Genomic DNA, 19,754 nt, shown 5'->3' on the forward strand with positions numbered 1-19,754 from the left:
GGCTGCTCATGCGCAATGCATGCAGATTTCTGCGGCCATTTGATGAGATCACCAAACTGGTCAGTTGCAGCCAGTTCCTTACGCCTTCTTTCTGGAGCGTGCATCAATCCGTCGAGGAGCAAGAGCTGGAAGATGATTAAGTCGCAAAGCTGAATGAATTCCCAGTGGGGGCTACTCCATCTGAGACAAGTCAGCAGGAGTGTGAAGAGGAGTTAGAGGAGGATGGTGGCTGGGGGAGGAGGAGGAGCAAGAAGAGCAGACTTTGATGAGGACTTTAAACTTTTCGGGGATCCCTGGTGTTGTCCCTGGCTGGAGGGAGGAGACCAAAGACTACATTCTCCTGGGCGATAGGCAGGAGCCAGGGAGCTCCACCACTTCCAATTTAGTTCAAATCGGGGCCTTCATGCTTTAGTGTATAAAAAGCATAAAGGGCAAGGACCAGTACTGGGTGGCAACTTACTTAGACACAAATTGGCAGACATGTTAACAGCATCACAGAAGGCTGTCATAATGCAGCATTTCCAAGCCTTGCTGTAAAGGATGCAGCATTCTGTTGTTGCTGGCGCTGGCAGAGGAATTTTCACCCACAGTGAAACAGGTGCGAGTACCAATCCTACTGCAAACTTATGCAAATAAAATTGATTAAAAAAGCAATCAAAGTCTCAAACCGCATTCTTGCTTGGAGCGCAGCAGGTCTATGGTGAAGTGGGTTCAATTTCACACTTAATTCTAAATTTTATAAAGAATACCGTGCAGCTCATGAACCACCAATGGAAATGCCAGTATTCAAAGGTATTTCACTATGTCAGACTATCTTGTATAATATCCAGGATATAAAGATGCTGACTGCGGTGAGAGCCCGGATTTCAAACCTAGTGTTCGATCACATTGAAAATACACTTTCTGTATGCCTTTGAATACTGGCACATCCATTGGTTGTTCATGAGCTGCATGGTCTTTATGAAATTTAGGACCAATCCTACCGCACCTGCAAGAAGAGGGCGGTTTCACGATGTGTTGGTCACTTCGGATAGGAGACCATTCTTGCAGCCAACCCGGCGACAGCCGCCCTCTGGATCCAGCCTCAGGGAACGCCTAGACCGACAGGTGTCCGATTACATCGGGTTAACGGCCAATGTGTATGCTCTGAGAAGCGAGGAACCCCTGTACTACTGGGTGTGTAGGCTTGACCTGTGGTCAGAGCTGGCACAATTTGCCATGGAACTCTTGGCTTGCCCCTCGTCGAGTGTCCTGTCCGAAAAGGACGTTCAGCGCAGCAGGGGGGATCGTGACCACTAAGCGCACTCACCTAGCTCACGACAGCATGGACTACCTCCCATTTCTAAAAATGAATGAGGCATGGATCTCGGAGGAATTCAACACCTGTGACGACCACGTGTAATTGAATTTCCTCATGCCAGCCTACACATATCTGCCACCACAAAGATCAAAGAATGGTCCTTGTCTTATGTATATACAGCTGCATAAAAAGCCTTTTCTGTCGGGTGAATGTCTAATTTTTGGGGCCTATCCTCCACTGACCTATAGTAAAATTGTTATCCACTGACCGTTTAATATACCTCCAGCCACATAATCACTTGTTCTTTTCTGTCAGGTGAATGCATCATTTTTGGGGCCTGTACTCTTGTGGCCTAAAATACAGTACATTTTTTCTAGGCTCCAGCGGAGCACATTTTTGAGAGTTTCCCTTTAAGACGCATAAAAATGGCCCCTGATTAAAATACATATTTTTTTGTGGGAATTTTTGCGATTGATCCCACTCTGGTATGTCACTGTCCATGTTGTGGGACTATTTGTGCACTTCTAGTAAGTTTTTGGTGGCTGCAAATATGACCTGAAGGTTTTTCAGGCTTGCCTGCCATTAAAGTGAATGGGGCCCACCACGAACACGTGGTTCGTGAAAATTTGATTGCGAACGCGCGTTTGCGAAATGTCCCAGACGATGTTCTTCCATCACTAGTTGTGGATACCTCAATTTTATTGTTTTGAGGAAGGTTTTCCTGCCTCAATGCTGTGTACCATCCTGGGTACCATCACATAGGAGGACAGGAGATGCTGCATACATGCTCCAGGTCCCGCAATCCACGCCGGGGGGAGCTTGAGCACACCCGGATTACTACAGAATCTAAAAGGGTTAAAAGTCTGCAACTGGTATTACCACTGGTTTCAGACATTAGTGCCGGGTGTCTGCTGCTCTTTAAAACAGCAGACACCAGGTAGCCATAGTGCAGAAGTTAATTTGCAAGAAGCTCTAAAACTCAGTTACCCTTTAAGATTAACATATGGAACAGTCACTTTGCTTGCAGTTATATCAAACATCTGATATATACCGTACTTGGCATTCAACATAGCTGACATGTAAATCACTCAAGCTTATAACATGCTTCTTTATCTAGTCTGCATTGCATTGGCTGGAGGACTCTGCTGTAACAACTGTCAATATGAGAGCAGCCTTAGATAATGAGGCTGTAAACTAAAAAAAACTACTAAGATCTGTTTTATTTATTTCACAAGTTGTAACCAGTGTGACAAAAATGAATACTACACCTGACTAAGGCTCTATTTAGGCTGGTGTCATGGCTTCTGCTTTTACAGAGTCCAAGATGCACATTATCTTTTTTTGTTTAAATTCATCTGATGGCTAAATCATGATTCAATGTGACCCCCCATTGGCTTATAATGCAGACTATGTTATTCTGACAACAGAAACCAATGGAATATAGATCAATGAAAGAACCTGATGGAACACATCTAAAGCTACCATACCCATTATGTACAACATACTGTACAATTGAAAAATGCTAATAAAACACTTGTCAGGCTGCAATGCACGATGCAACCACAGAGTGGTCACACAAACACATACATGATAGGAGGATAGGCATCTGGTGACAGGGTGTAATTTTTATTTTTATTTTGTTATGAAGCTAGGCATTTTGCGACAGACATCTAAGTAAACTCCCATAGAAATAAATAGATCAGATGAGCATATGCCCGACTAGCCTCCCAGTTCATTATTAGTGTTGAGCGCAAATATTCGAATAGCAATTTTTTTTTGCGAATATCGGCACTTCGCTAATTAGCGAATATTTCGAATATGGCACTATAAATTCGCTATTTCGAATATTATTATTATTATTTTTTTTTATTGTTAGATATTTTTCTTTCCCACTTCCCAAAAGTAGTTCTTACCTGTCCTGAGAATTCCTGGCTGCTCCAGTCAGTGCCCGTTGCCGCTTCTGTCGACTTCCGTGCTCATGGAGCGACCCCATCACCATGGGAACGCCTCCATACTAAAATGTACTGTCAGATGTGAGAATTTAGGCTACTTTCACACTTCGTCTGGTATCTGCACAGACGGATCCGCACCTATAATGCAAACGCTTGCATCCGTTCAGAACGGATCCGTCTGCATAAACAGCTTTTTCAGATCTGAGTTTTCACATCGTGAAAACTCATATTTGACAGTATATTCTAATGGTATATTCTAATGGTGATGGGGACGTTTCAAGTTAGAATATACTAAGAACTGTGTACATAACGGCCCCCTGCTGCCTGGCAGCACCCAAGCTCTTACAGGGGGCTGTGATCCGCACAATTAACCCCTCAGGTGCCGCACCTCTGGGGTTAATTGTGTGTATCATAGCTCCTGTAAGAGATCAGGTGCTGCCAGGCAGCAGGGCCCCCCCCCCTCTGTTTTAAATTCATTTGTGGACAGTGTGGCCCCCCTCCCTCCCTCCCCAGTATTAAATTCATTGGTGACCAGTGCGCCCCCCCTCCCTCCCCAGTATTAAATTCATTGGTGGCCAGTGCGGTCCCCCTCCCTCCCCAGTATTAAATTCATTGGTGGCCAGTGCGGTCCCCCTCCCTCCCCAGTATTAAATTCATTGGTGGCCAGTGCGGCCCCCCTCCCTCCCCAGTATTAAATTCATTGGTGGCCAGTGCTTACCTGCAATGGCACCATATTGTGTCAACGTCAAACGGATCCGTCCCCATTGACTTGCATTGTAAGTCAGGACGGATCTGTTTGGCTCCGCACGGCCAGGCGGACACCAAAACGCTGCAAGCTGCGTTTTGGTGTCCGCCTCCAGAGCAGAATGGAGGCGGAACGGAGCCAAACTGATGCATTCTGAATGGATCCTTATCCATTCAGAATGCATTGGGGATGAACGGATCAGTTCGGGGCCGCTTGTGAGAGCCCTCAAACGGATCTCACAAGCGGAACCCCAAAAGCAAGTGTGAAAGTAGCCTTAGTTAAAATCGCAATGCGATTAATATAACTTCAAGTAATCGCATTGCGATTTCAACTTAGCACTGCTATATTCCATATTCGTTAACTTCGTTAATTCTAGCAAGCTGACCCATTAGAAACACAGCTCTAAGTTGATATCGCAATTCGATTAATATAACTTGAAGTAATCGCATTGCGATTTCAACTTAGACCTGGTTTACTCTGGTTGGCTTGGTAGAATTAGTGAAGTTGACGAATATGACGAATGTATTAGTCATATTCCTCAAAACGAAGATAACGAAGTATTCTCCATCTTCGTTTTAGCTCCATATTCGTCAACTTCGCTAATTCTAGCAATCAAATAGGAAAGTTGACTAAAGACAGCTAAGTTTTTAATTTGCTATGCGATAATATTACTTTGCTTTTTTTTTAAATAAAATTATAATACTTGATAATTATTATAATTATTCTATTTATAAAAAAAAAAGCAAAGTAATGAAATCGCATAGCGAATTAAAAACTTAGCTGTCTCTAGTCAACTTTCCTATTTGATTGCTAGAATTAGCGAAGTTGACAAAGATGGAGCTAAAACGAAGATGGAGAATACTTTATCTTTGTTTTAAGGAATATGACGAATACATTTGTCATCTTCGCTAAATCTAGATATCAAACCAATAGGAAAGTTACCTTAAGTTAAAATCGCAATACGCGATTATTTAAATCACATATTAATCGCGATAACTAGAATAATGACGAATATTCGATTTCGACGAATATGAGACAAATATTCAAGCGAATATTCGTAAATTTAGTCTAAATCGAATATGGCACCTCCCGCTCATCACTATTCATTATGGGGGGCTTCACGGTAGGGCTCCCAGTAGTAGGATCCACACCAATCTAATAGTTATCCCCTATTCTGCGGATAGGGGATAACTTTATGTAAACAGAATACCCCTTTAAGAGGAAACAACTTTTCATTATAACTCCCTTATTCTGATTGTCAATCAAACTCTTAGACTGCCCACATGATGCCATCTTCCAGCAAGTACATAGATTTATCCCTATTGGCTCATTTAAAGAAAGTGTGGCACCAAACCCCGATACAGCCTGCCCGGTTGCTATGCAAATGCCCCAGTTCTCAAATTAACTGAAAACTTTAGCAATAAATGTAAAAGATAAAAACTAAATGCCAGTAAATAGCATTACATAGCTAATTTGTCCATCATTTCAATACATATTTTGCAAATTGTCCTGTACACTGATCACAAGCACTTGTTTAGGCAGTTTATGGTTTTTGAAGTAATACAGTTGAAAAATGAATCCATATAAAAAGGTTGATCAACCACAATTACAGATCTCAAGAAACTAACTGGACAGTCACACTAGGATAATAATATCGATGCTGGACACAAGATATCTGATTATTTTAAGTAGAATAGGATTTCCATTAAATAAAACACAGAGCTCATCAGGTTTACCACAACACTATGCATTAACATTTGACAAAGTCAATGATGACAATGGTGTTACCTTAATGAGTTCTTCTCTAGAGGCAAAACTTGAAACCAAGCAATTTTCTATGCTTTTAGAGTTTGTGATTGATACACAGAGACGATTCTCAGCTATCTCATGAGCCTGAGCAGGTAGAATTGTTTCTATGCCTTCCCTATGGCAAACAAATGATAAACATTATTCATATTTTATTATTTAGCAGGCAATAAATATTTAACAGGTGTTCTGCATTCAGCTGTAGCTTTGGGAAGAATGCCTTTTTGCATTCCATTGTGAAAGGAATATACATCCGCGTCTCTGAGTAAGAATGAAAGCTAGGTCCACCAAACTATAATCTGTTCTCTGTTTAGACTGCTCAAAGAACGCAGAGTTCTGTCATATTTGCTTGCTCACCTTAAGCATTTCATGAAATCATATCTTGGTTTAACCACTCCAGGAAATCGGCTTCTAAAATCTTCAGAGAATGTGTAAAGGAAATTCCTACTTTCCTGAAAGTCAAAGGAAAATTATATTTCTACAGATATTTTAACTGACAATGTAATACATGCATAAATATAAAATGCACTAAATAATAATAATAATAATAATAATAATAATAATAAAAATTGTTATAACAGATTACTGTATATGTAATTAATGAAGGGCTCACACATCTGTCTGGTGCTTGTTTGGTGTTTTAATGAACCAGCCAGATGTTACGTAAAATAGGGAATCCATGGTTGCCACGAAGTAGCGGGTGTGAACCCACTGTGCCACGCCTTCTACCTCCTCTCAGGGCATTGTCTAAGTGAACCCCTGGATCTTCACAGTACCCCTGATGGTGGGGATAGACTTTCCCGAAGGAGAACACCAGGTCTCTACCTCTTGAGGAGGATAGGCACATGAGGGAGCTGGTCCAGGCAAAGCAGAAATTACCTTAGAAAAGTGCAGGACCAAAGGATGAGGCAGAGGAGTAGTCAGACAGGCAAAAGGTCAGGGCAGGTGGAACAGGTACAGGTCAGGCAATCCGGATCGGCAACAGTAGAGTCAAGGCAAGCAGGTAGGGATATAACAGGTAGCAGAGCCATGAATACAGATACAAGTCAGGAACACAAGAACACAAGCTGAAAACAGAAACTTTAGCAGGAGACAAAGACCTTGACACTGAGACAAAGACCTTGACACTTATATATGCGCAGGAGGGCTAGGATAGGTCAGCGAGGTCACATGACCTAACCCATAAAGCCCAGGAAGTGACACATGCCAGCCCTTAAGGAAGTGCAGCAGGAAAGAAGCAGCAAGAATGCTGTGGCCCAGGCTGAGAGAAAACTGTGGAGCGGATCCTAGAACAATAGCACCCACACAGACAGAGCCCAGGCCTGCAGCGGTGAATGGGAAGCACCGGCCGTAGATCACCGCTGAACACAGCGCCTGGGACCACGGCGATAAGCAGGGGAACAGTGGCGCACAGCAGCCGATGTTACAGTACCCCCCCTTACACCCCCTCTTCTTGAGTCCATGACGAGACAGAAACTTTTTAATCAGGCTCAGAGTATGAATGTTCTCCTCTGGTTTCCAAGACCTCTCCTCAGGACCAAAGCCCTTCCAGTCCACAAGATAGTAGGTCTTTTTGCCACTCTTCTTGATGTCCAGGATGTCTTTGACCTCAAATGTCTCTTCAGAATCTTCAGATACCGGAGTTGGAGTAGAAGGAGCCGTCGAGAAGCGATTAAAGACTACTGGTGTTAGCAAGGACACGTGAAAGGCATTAGGAAAACGCAGAGAGAGAGGCAGACGTAGCATATATGTTACTTCGTTGATCCTCCTCGATACTTCAAAGGGTCCAAGGAACCTAGGAGCGAACTTGAAACTTGGAACCCTTAAGCGGATGTTTTTAGAAGAGAACCATACCTTATCTCCAGAAGAGAACTGAGACGGTTTTCTTCTTCTCTTGTCTGTGTTCGCTTTTATGCGGGTCACCGCTTTGTTGATGCAGTCCTTGGTGTCACACCAAATCTTAAAAAAATCCCTGCAAGAGTAATCCGCAGCTGGGATCCCAGAAGATGTAGGAACAGAGAGAGGAGAATGGTGGTGTTGTCCATAAATGACAAAAAATGGAAAGGATCCAGTAGACTCACTAGAGTGGTTGATATAGGAGAATTCAGCCCAAGGTAGCAATTGTACCCAGTTGTCGTGTTGGGCTCAAACAAAATTCCGGTGATAGTTCTCTAATATTTGATTGACCCACTCTACTTGCCCGTTGATCTGGGGATGATAACCAGAAGAGAAGTCCAGCTCAATTTCGAGCAGCTGACAAAGGTCTCTCCAAAGCTTAGAGGTAAATTAAACTCCGTGATCGGAAATAATATGCCAAGGTAGACCATGCAAGAAAATATGTGTCTCACGAACAGTTTAGCAAGTTCAGCAGCCGAGGGCAGTCCAGCCAAAGAAATGAAGTGCGCCATCTTAGAGAAGCGGTCCACGACCACCCAGATAGCTGTACATCCAGCAGAAGAGGGCAGATCTGTAACAAAGTCCATGGTAATGTATTGCCATGGGGCCTCAGGCACAGGATGGGGTAACAACAGCCCGGGTGGTTTTGTCCTGGAGACTTTATTCTGAGCACAGACGGTGCAGGCAAACACTCAATCACACACATCCTTAGACAGTGTGGACCACAAGTAGTGGTCAGACTAAAGTTCTGTGGTCTTGCAGATCCCTGGGGGACCAGCCAGTTTGGAGTTGTGCCCCCAAGCTAGAATATGTTTTCTCTTGGCAGATGGCAAGAATGTCTTCCTGAGAGGGATGTCTTTTACCAGAACAGGAGCAACTGTGGTCAAGCGGGCAGGATCTACAATGCACTGGGGCTACTCCTTCTGGTCAGAGAAATCAAATGACCGAAACAGAGCATCTGCCTTAATGTTCTTCTCGGCCGGGGGCGAAAGTGAAGCTCAAAATCAAAAGGGGAGAAGAGTGCCCATCTGGCTTGGCGAGGGTTCACACGTTGGGCCGTCTGCAGATATGTAAGATTCTTGTGGTTGGTAAAGATTATCACTGGATGCTGGGCCCTCTCCAATAGATAACAGAACTCCTCCAAGGCAAAGTTTTATGGCCAGAAGCTCTTGTCTCCTATACAGTAATGCCTCTCTGTAGGGAAGAAGAGCTTGGAGAAAAATACACATGTAAACATCTTGCCCTTGTAACTTTTCCGTAGTAAAACAGCCTCTATGGAAAAGGCATCCACTTCTAAAAAGAATTGGCAGAAGACATTTGGATGATGCAGAACAGGTGCAGAAGCAAAGGACCTTTTTAATTGGATGAAGGCGGCCTCCGCCTCAGGAGTCCAGTCTCTGGCATTCACCCATTTCTTAGTAAGAGCGGAGATCGGAGATGTAAGATATGTAAAGTTTGGGATGAACTGATGATAGAAGTTTGCAAATCCAAGGAAGCGCTGTATAGCACGAAGACCCTGTGGGCGTGGCCAGACCATTACTGAATTCAAATTTTCAGGATCCATCTGCAACCCGGCGTCCGAGATTTTTCAAAGATGCATTTCTCGAGTTTGGCATAAGGTCGATTATCTCTCAACCACTGTAAAACTAAACGTACGTGCTTCCGGTGAGTGGTCAAATCTGGTAATAGATCAGTATATCGTTCAGGTACACTATCACGCAGACATAGAGCAGGTCCCAGAAGATATTGTTTACCAACTCCTGGAATACTGCGGGAGCATTGCACAGACCGAAGAGCCCGCGACGGCTGCGGTAAGCAGGGGAACATCGGCACACAGCAACCGCTGTTACAATGATTTATAAAACTGATGCATGCCATTGTGGACTAGATCTACGAATTATTACAAATTATATGGTATGTTAAGGCATATGTTATATTAATGGAAGCCATCTCATGCAGAGCTTGAAGTTAGTATATCAAACCTCAATGGTTATATTCTATGTATGTTTTAGATGCATGAAACTTTTTAATAAGCAGAATAAGGGTTAATACAACAAAAATGGCCCACATTTGATAATGTGTGTGCACCTAAAATCTGTCTAAAAAGTGGCGCAAATTTGTGCAATTCTGGAGCAATTTTGGGCAACTAGGGTCTCTACAATTTTTTAAACTTGCTTGAAATGGGGGTGCGGATCATCAGAAAGAGGTGGAGCAGTTCTGTAAAGGAGATGTGCACCATTTTGTTACAAAAGTGCACCATAATTCTGGTGTAAAGTTCTGCTCAAAGTAAGCCAACTAGTGATGATCGAGCATGCTCGGCTCGAGCATCTCGATGCTCGGCACATGGCGGTATTCGGCCGAATACCGCATGTGCTGGAGAGCAATGCTCCAGTCTCTGCCCGCACGTTTCTTGGCTAATAAACGTGCAGGTAAGTACTGCCCTCACTGTAATGCCATAGTCATGTTGGCTGCTGGCATTACAGTGATTGGTTGGCTGGAACGAGTCATCAGGTGCTATACAGTACCCGATGACGCACGTTCGGCTCATTCTTAGTCGGGGAGAGCTTTGCTGGGGAAGGGACAGTCAGTGTAGGGAGTGATTTACGAATATTGTTACCACCAAAACTTTTCAGAGATCCAAAAGTCCTTTTAAGGACTATTGTGTATGGCAGCAGCAATCTATATTTTTAGAGCAACCTGCTCTAAATTGCTAAGACTTTACAGACCCAAAAGTCCTTCTAAAGGACTATTCTGTGTGGCAGCAATACCTATTTTTAGCACATACTACGCTAAATAGCGTACAATAGATAGGCCGCTGCAGACAGCAACATTAGCTGCACTACATCTGCAGTGTAAAGTGTGCGCATCTAAAAAATATCTGACATCCAGTGTACTTTTTCCATTGACTGTGTCTACTGCGGACAGTGACATTAGCTGTGCAGCATCTCCTGTGTAAAGCGTGCACATCGAAAATTTATCTGTGACATACAGTCTTCTTTTTCAATAAATGGTGTCTGCTTCTGACAGTGACATAACCAGTGCCACATCTGCAGTGTAACGCATGCGCTGAAAAAAATTTATCTGTGACATCCAGTGAACTTTTTCTGTAGACGGTGTATGCTGCAGACAGTGACATTCGCTTCGCCACATCTCCAGTGTAAAGTGTGCACATCCTAAAAATATCTGTGACATCCAGTGAACTTTTTCCATAGACGGTGTCCGCTGCGGAGAGTGACATTAGCTGCGCCACATCTCCTGTGTAAAGTGTAAGTGTGCGCATCCAAAAAATATCTGTGACATACAGTGTCCTTTTTCCGTAGATGGTGTACTTTTTTGCGTAGACTCTGCAGATAATGACATTACCGGTGGTACCTCTACTGTATAACGTTTCCTCATGTAAAATGCCTGTGACAGTCCCTGTAATTTTTCATTAGCAGACTTTCAATCACATATAACATTTAATATGAAGAAGGCGAGCAGCAAGGGACGTGGCAGTGGCCGTGATGCTGACGGTGCACGCAGAGGCCATGGCCCTGGGCGTGGTGAAACTGTGCCTGCTGCCAGAGCACAAGAAAAACAATCATCCACAGTACCTAGCTTCATGTCCCAGTTTACAGGGCAGTGCAGGACACCACTCTTGAAGTCATACCAGTGCGACCAGGTGGTCGGTTGGATTGCAGCAGATAATGTTTCTAATCGATTAAGCACCACCCTGTCTTCCACCAAGTCCAGTCTCAGTAGTCAAGAGTCTGCTCAACCCAATCCACACCCTGATCCTACTTCCTCCCACCTGGAGAGTCTGGGCAAACAAGTGATCCCACACTCGGTTGTTCCGAAGAGCTCTTTTCTGCGCCATTCCTTAATTTGGCCCTCTCGCCAAGCACGCTTGAAGAGGGACATGAGATCTTGTGCCCTGATTCCCAAAATTCTTGAGCATCCACAATCTCAAGAAGATGACGGTGGGGAACGGCAATTACTGTGTAATGAGGTGGATGATGATGATGAGACACAGTTGCCAATCACTGAGGTAGTGGTTAGATCAACAAGTCAGGAGGATGAGGAGAGTGAGGAAGTGGAAGAGGATGTGGTGGACGATGAAGTCACTGACCCAAAGTGGAAAGGTGGAAAGTCGAGCGAGGACAGCAGTACATAGGGGGAGGGATCTGCTGCACCGCAACAGGCTGGAAGAGGCAGTGGGGCGGCAAAAGGGAGAAGGCGGGCCACACCAAACAGGCCCGCAACTGTTCCAGGGAGCACCCCCTTGCGTTAATCTCCCTTACCAAGGGGTAGGTGTTCCGCAGTCTGGTGCTTTTTTGAGGAAAGTGCGGACGACAAAAGAATAGTAGTTTGCAACCTGTGCCACACCAAAATGAGCAAGGGCGTGAACACTAGCAACCTCACCAACACCTGCATGATCCGAAACATGGCATCCAAGCATAGTAATAAGTGGAACGAACGCCTGGGTCCACAATCTGTGTCTGCGGGATACACCACTGCCTCCTCTTCCCCTGTGTTACATGCTGGCCAATCCATTGTCGAAGGCACATGCCCGGATGCCTCTGGCCCTTCACCTGGACCTTCGCAAGCACTATCAGCGACCACATCCACTTCCTTGTCCCAGCCCAGCATCTAAATGTCCTTACCCCAGGCATTTGAACGCGATCGCAAATACCCAGCCACCCACCCACAAGCCATAGTACTAAATGCGCAGCTTTCCAAATTGCTGGCCCTGGAAATGTTGCCATTTAGGCTTGTGGACACTGAGGCCTTCCGCATTTTTCAAGGTGTGTTGCGCCCGCCTTACACCAACATATGTCCCGTAACATCACACGTGCCCTGACCTATGCAGTTACTGGGAAGGTCCACTTAACCACGGACACATGGACAAGGTCATTCGGCCATGGATGCTACATTTCCATGACTGCACACTGGGTGAATGTTGTGGAAGCCAGGAGTGAGTCGTACCCTGGGATGGCACAGGTGCTACCGATGCCAAGGATTGCGGGCCCTAATTCCATCAGGTTTTCCGCCACCACCTACGTTAGTGGCTCCAACCTCCACTTCTCCTCCTCCGCCTCCACTTCCACCTCCAAATTATCCACGTGCAGCACCAGTCAGTTATCAGTCGGTAGCTGGAAGCAGTGTAGCACTGCAGTGGGGAAGCGGCAACTCCACGTTCCATATGTTGGCCAGGCTTTGTGAACAGCAGAGGGCAGTAATGGAATATCAGCTGCAACATGGTTGTTGCCTTTCCAGTCAGCTTACGCTATTCACAAGCGAGGAGTGGGCATGGATGTCTGACCTCTGTGAAGTTTTAAGAAACTTTGAGGAATCAACACAGATGGTGAGCGGTGATAAAGGTATTTTCAGCACAACCATCCCACTTCTGTGTCTGCTCAAATGCTCTCTGCTCACAATTAAAGACAACACTTTGCATGTAGAAGAGGTGGAAATGGGGGAAGAAGACATTACATAGAGTGATAGCCAGACAACACTCAGTTCCTCTTATCAGAGTGAATTTGACGATGAAGAGTAGGAGGAGGAGCAGGAGACGGTTGCCTCCGCTACAGTGGGTAGTACCCATGGAAGTTTAATTCCATCTGTTCAGCGTGGATGGGCAGAAGAGGAGGAAGAGGATGAGGAGATTGAGAGTCATCATCCTGATGATGACAGGGAAGTCTTGCCTATACTCATTTTAGACAATGCGGATTACTGGTTGTTCACCCTTCTCGACCCCCGCTACAAAGAGAACTTCTCATCTGTCATTCATCTGGTGGAGAGGACGAGCAAAACGGTGCAATACCAGAAAATCCTTGTTGAAAAATTGCTCCAAAAATTTCCATCTGACAACGCTGGCGGCAGAGTCTGTAGTTCCTTGGCCAACCGAGGGGAACACAGAGCAGTTCCAACAGAGGCAGGGCAACACTCTCCAAAGCCTTGGACAGTTTCATGACACCTCGCCAGCACCCTCACAGGCCTAGTGTCACAAGGAGGGAATAATTTTGGAAGATGGTGAAGGAGTACATAGCAGACCATGTCAGTGTCCTCAATGAATCCTCAGTGCCTTACAACTACTGGGTGTCCAAATTGGACACGTGGCACGAACTGGCGTTCTATGCCTTGGAGGTGCTGGCCTGCCCTGCCACCAGCGTTTTGTCTGAGCAGGTATTTAGTTCTGCTGGTGGCATTATAACAGATAAGTGTATCCGCCTGTAAACTGAAAATACTGACAGGTTGACTCCTATAAAAATTAACAAGGCCTGGATTAACCATGACTACTTGATTCCACTAGAGGAAAGCTGATGAACATAAAGGCACTTTAAATGTGTTGTTTATAATGTACTGAATACACTGTATTCCCATGCATCCATTTTAGAGGGTCATCTCACCAGCAGGCCCTCGCATACAATGTTTTACAGGGTCAGCTTACCAGCAGGCCCTTGCATATAATATTTTACAGGGTCAGCTCACCAGCAGGCCTTCACCTACAATCTTTTACAAGGTCAGCTCACCTGCAGGCCCTTATCTAATTATACCTAATAGTTAATTTGCACGCATGCTGCCTTGCTTGGATGTGGTAGACGCAGTCGTTGCTCAGGCTCTCTCTCCGGAATCGAACACTGATTCACCGTTACCAGTGGTCACCATGGTTTGAGTTGAAAATATCAAAAGTTGATCGGGCAGACATCCGAATGGATCATCGCCGTCACGGGGACGTGCGATCGGCCCCAGGTTATCTAGCATCACCAAAGCAGCAGCAAGCCCTCGCCCATAATGTTTTAGATGGTCAGATCAGCAGGCCCTTGCTCCAAATGTTTTTGAGGGTCACCAGCAGGCCATCAATCATAATTTTTCAAGGGTGTGTATGATGCCCTCCTTTATGTGTAACAAAGGGTGTATTGGAGTGCTGGTTTCTTGTAATTTTTGGCAGCCCTTTCACTTAGCGCATAGGCGCATATGAGTGTAGGAGTCCCACTACATGAACAATTGTACCACAATGTGAATTAGGCCCTCCTTTATGTGATATACAAGTTGTGTTGGATTGCCTCTTCCTTGTAATTTTTGGAAGCACTTGCACTTTATATACAAGTAAATATACAATTTTTTCCTCCAAAATCAATTTTATCTTCGGTTTGGTGCGTATTATTGTCAGTTAAAAGTGGCGTACTACTCTGACAACATCGTTCCCAGCAGCGACCTGGGAGTCCAAGATGCATCCACAAATCTTCCTCATGCTTTCGGTGGTGTTTACATCAATTTCTGACCTTTTCCTATGAACCAGACACCCTCTCCTGTTCAGAGCAGGGGGTGCCTGGTTTAATGCTCGGGTTCTCCCATTGACATCCATTATACTTGGGTGCTCGGTAGAGCACCCAAGCATCACAATGTGTTCGGCCAGAGCACCCGAGCACTTTGGTGCTCGATCAACACTAAAGCCAACCAATAGTTGGTATAAAAATGTCATTAACCAGTTTTATCATTCAGCCTGAGCCTCTGTGATAAATCTGGTGTAGTCTAGGCAGCCTAAGTTTATGTCATCTATAGGATTAGTAGATCTGGGCCAATATGCGTACGCTTCAAATGCTCAATCTCATGCTGTGGTTACTAAGTCTCCACACCCTGGTCTTTCTCTACTCTTATGCAGCGATGATGCTGTCTCAATAACTATTGGTGGCAGCCAATCAACTGCTTTAACATCATTGTTGTGATCAGTAATTGTCTGCCAAAGTCATAATACAAAGCTAAACATTGTTCTTTCAAGGGTGTTAATATAGATCAAAGGGGGACCAAACTACCACCATGTAAGATTTACTATGTCGGTCTAATTGGGACAATATGAAGTTCATTATGGTCAGCAGTATGTATCACTTCCACTTAAGCCGGACTTAAGACACATGTCCTAAATGTATAGTGCAGAGACTGTCTGGTACCCCGAAGAGAAAACAGAAGACATTCAGTATTGCTTTTAGATGGGGCTTCTTGGCCATCTAAAGAGTTGGGAGAGTCAAAATTTCCCCAATGAATGCAGATGTTAGAGGAGAAAAGGATCAGGCACTTGGATTTGAAGGAGGGGGTGTAGAAGAGTCCAGACTTAAAGCTGTGCTGGTAAATGAGAGCTAGTGATGACAGCAGCACCCTGGACACACAAAATTCACTGGAAAGAACATTTCGACATTCATTCTGAAACTAGGAGCAAATTGAAAATGAAATATTTCTAAACAAATTTATGAAACATTGAAGTTTGCAGACTGAAAGTCCAACTATTCAACTCAAGGGAACCACCAAAATATATAAAAGTTAGTTATCCACTGATGTCCAAAGCCTTTGAGAATTTTGATACGAAGCACCATAGCATATTGAATACAAATTCCCAGTAGGTTCCTATTCAACAGATATGAGTGGTATTATGGCAGCATGTACCTGCTGCTTGGTCGACAGGCTGCCATAAAAAAGAATACTTCTGCTGTCAGATTTGCAGTGCATTGAGGGGGACGTTCTACCTGCTTATTTTTATATCATTCCCAATGGTAATTATACATTAGGGAATAGCTTTTATACACTAGCCCCAAACTGTATATCAGTGTAAGTTCATCCTAGATGACCCTACATTTTAACCTTCTGTACAACCTTCATAGGCAAAGCTTCTTTGTTATAATGTGTTGATATGCGTTAGTTAAATTTTTCTAATACAAGACATCACTAGTGCTCGCCTTGTACCGGTGATTATGTCCATGTACAGTCAGGTCCATAAATATTGGGACATCAACACAATTCAAACATTTTTGGCTCTATACACCACCACAATGGATTTGAAATAAAATGAACAAGATGTGCTTTAACTGCAGACTGTCAGCTTTAATTTGAGGGTATTTACATCCAAATCAGGCGAACGGTGTAGGAATTACAACAGTTTGCATATGTGCCTCCCACTTGTTAAGGGACCAAAAGTAATGGGACAGAATAATAATCATAAATCAAACTTTCACTTTTTAATACTTGGTTGCAAATTCTTTGCAGTCAATTACAGCCTGAAGTCTGGAACGCATAGACATCACCAGACGTTGGGTTTCATCCCTGGTGATGATCTGCCAGGCCTCTACTGCAACTGTCTTTAGTCCCTGCTTGTTCTTGGGGCATTTTCCCTTCAGTTTTGTCTTCAGCAAGTGAAATGCATGCTCAATAGGATTCAGGTCAGATGATTGACTTGGCCATTGCATAACATTCCACTTCTTTCCCTTAAAAAAACTCTTTGGTTGCTTTTGCAGTATGCTTTGCGTCATTGTCCATCTGCACTGTGAAGCGCTGTCCAATGAGTTCTGAAGCATTTGGCTGAATATGAGCAGATAATATTGCCTCAAACACTTCAGAATTCATCCTGCTCCTATTGTCAGCAGTCACATCATCAATAAATACAAGAGAACCAGTTCCATTGGTAGTCATACATGCCCACGCCATGACACTACCACCACCATGCTTCACTGATGAGGTGGTATGCTTAGGATCATGAGCAGTTCCTTTCCTTCTCTATACTCTTCTCTTCCCATCACTCTGGTTCAAGTTGATCTTGGTCATATCTGTCCATAAGATGCTGTTCCAGAACTGTGAAGGCTTTTTTAGATGTTGTTTGGCAAACTCTAATCTGGCCTTCCTGTTTTTGAGGCTCACCAATGGTTTACATCTTGTGGTGAACCCTCTGTATTCACTCTGGTGAAGTCTTCTCTTGATTGTTGACTTTGACACACATACACCTACCTTCTGGAGAGTGTTCTTGATCTGGCCAACTCTTGTGAAGGGTGTTTTCTTCACCAGCAAAATAATTCTTCGGTCATCCACCACAGTTGTTTTCCATGGTCTTCCGGGTCTTTTGGTGTTGTTGAGCTTACCGGTGCGTTCCTTCTTTTTAAGAATGTTCCAAACCGTTGTTTTGGCCACACCTAATGTTTTTGCTATGTCTCTGATGGGTTTGTTTTGTTTTTTTCAGCCTAATGATGGCTTGCTTCACTGATAGTGACAGCTCTTTGGATCTCATCTTGAAAGTTGACAGCAACAGATTCCAAATGCAAATAGCACACTTGAAATGAACTCTGGACCTTGTATCTGCTCATTGTAATTGGATTAATGAGGGAATAACACACACCTGGCCATGGAACAGCTGAGAAGCTGATTGTCCCATCACTTTTGGTCCCTTAACAAGTGGGAGACACATATGCAAACTGTTGTAATTCCTACACCGTTCACCTGATTTGGATGTAAATGCCCTTAAATTAAAGCTGACAGTCTGCAGTTAAAGCACATCTTGTCCCTTTCATTTCAAATCCATTGTGGTGGTGTATAGAGCCAAAAATGTTAGAATTGTGTCGATGTCCCAATATTTATGGACCTGGCTGTATGTATTTAAAGGCATGCAGGTTTATATTTACTGATTAAATGATCATTTAATTTCATCAAAAGCCAATAATTAACATCACAAATGAGTTAATATTTCAGGACGTCTGATAAGAATTATCTCCCTATCTGCAAATGACAGGCTGTCTATTGAACTCTCAGATTATACCTGTATTTTGTGTGGTGCTGTTAAAAGAACTGTAGCAGCCAGGGATCCGGCTGAAGCTCCAGCAAATACATTTACATCATTCAGCATCTTCTGGCCATGTTTTAACAAAGCAGATGCTGCCCCCAAGTGGTAAATCCCGAGAAATCCACAGGCAGAAAAGGACAGATTCAAATGCTTCATTATGTCCTAGAAAATGGCAGTAAAGTAACACAGTTATGTCTCTGCAGTACACGAGTTTAGTAGGAAAATGCTCAAGTGGCATGAATGCTAACGGTTCCCCGTTCCCTTAAAAGGTTTGATTTTCTTTAAAAAGAAATAGGATGGCACTTGTTATATGAAGATTATTCCATTCTTCTCTATTCTAAGCCGTCCATTTTTGTCAAGCACCTACCACATATAGTGAAGAACCAAGGGTCAAAAGTATCAGTGGTCTCATTTCTTTGCCAAATATGACCTTGAAGTCATTTTATTGCTGTCCGCAGGTGAAATTGTAAATTCAGGAACATTTCACCATATGGCAACGGCTTGACCCCTACACTTTCAAAATGGTAAGGATTCGTAAATAGGGTGCACAGGCATTTTTACAGGTCCATTTGTACCATGTTTAAGCTGCGGCAAGTCCAGACGTAAACCCCTTCCCCCCCATTTAGCATTTTTTTGCTAACCAGCTACTAATACATTATTAGCACATGCAATAGGAATAAGGCACAAACGGTGGCTGCGGTTCATATTTATAACTGCACGCGCACATTACGTTTCAAAGTATAAGCTATGACATTGCGTGTGTCACGTTTGCCATATTATTTCGTGCCACTTAAAAAATAGAAAATGAGGCGCCCCCGTCCTAATGACAGAATTTAAAATTGATGGCGGATTTTTCCGTGGCTGGAAACGATAGTATTTGGTTTTCTGAAAAAATTATATATAATATATTATATATACATATACACACACACACACACACATACACCCTTATGACAGCTCCTAGTGCTTGTCTAAGTAATGCTGGCGCAGAAATCACAGCGTAAGCGAATATATTACAATAACATAGTTCCATAGAGCTAGATGACAAATAAAGCAGAGGCTTTGCAGCTCCGTAGGCTGCACTCCTCCTCCCCCCCTTCCCCCTTTACGGAGGGAGATGTGTCACTCAGTCGCTGTGCCAGCTCCCATACAAGCCCAGGCTGTCTGCAAGCAGTATACATTTGTTATTCCAGTACTCTGACCTTTTCTCTTCTGCCATAGAAACCAGGAAGGATTGTTTCCCCCCTCTGCACGCCTTCCTTCCTATGTCACTACCCAATAACAGAGATTATTGTAACATCCAATAGGGACACCAGACTCATTCACTAGGTTTTTTCTCTGAGCTAAGCTGCTTATTCAAACGTTGTATATCTTGACCTAAATCTCACCTCAAAATGGTTCTTTTTTTTTCTTTTATCATGTATTTGGTCCAAGCTCAGTACAAAAGCCTGCCCGTGTAGTACCGCTTTCCTTCAG

General features: G+C 43.8%; 1 protein-coding gene across 2 annotated transcripts in view; it reads right to left on the reverse strand.

Annotated features, from left to right (window-relative positions):
* PNPLA4 (patatin like phospholipase domain containing 4) overlaps nt 1-19,519 on the reverse strand; it is a 119,865-nt gene extending 100,346 nt beyond the window's left edge. The window contains exons 1-4 of one of the 2 annotated variants that reach the window (XM_040421829.1): nt 19,481-19,519; nt 18,255-18,440; nt 6,161-6,255; nt 5,786-5,921 (exon numbers count right to left, since the gene is read on the reverse strand). In XM_040421829.1, the coding sequence (XP_040277763.1) occupies nt 5,786-5,921; nt 6,161-6,255; nt 18,255-18,434 (411 nt within the window). In that variant the 5' untranslated portion in view covers nt 18,435-18,440; nt 19,481-19,519. Of the gene's footprint in view, nt 1-5,785; nt 5,922-6,160; nt 6,256-18,254; nt 18,441-18,641; nt 18,757-19,480 lie in introns of those variants that run through there. The other variant, XM_040421830.1, reaches the window with a different exon arrangement.
* Nucleotides 19,520-19,754: the final 235 nt, after the last annotated feature.

The sequence above is a fragment of the Bufo bufo genome, chromosome 3, assembly GCF_905171765.1.
Source record: "Bufo bufo chromosome 3, aBufBuf1.1, whole genome shotgun sequence".
Lineage (NCBI taxonomy): Eukaryota > Metazoa > Chordata > Amphibia > Anura > Bufonidae > Bufo > Bufo bufo.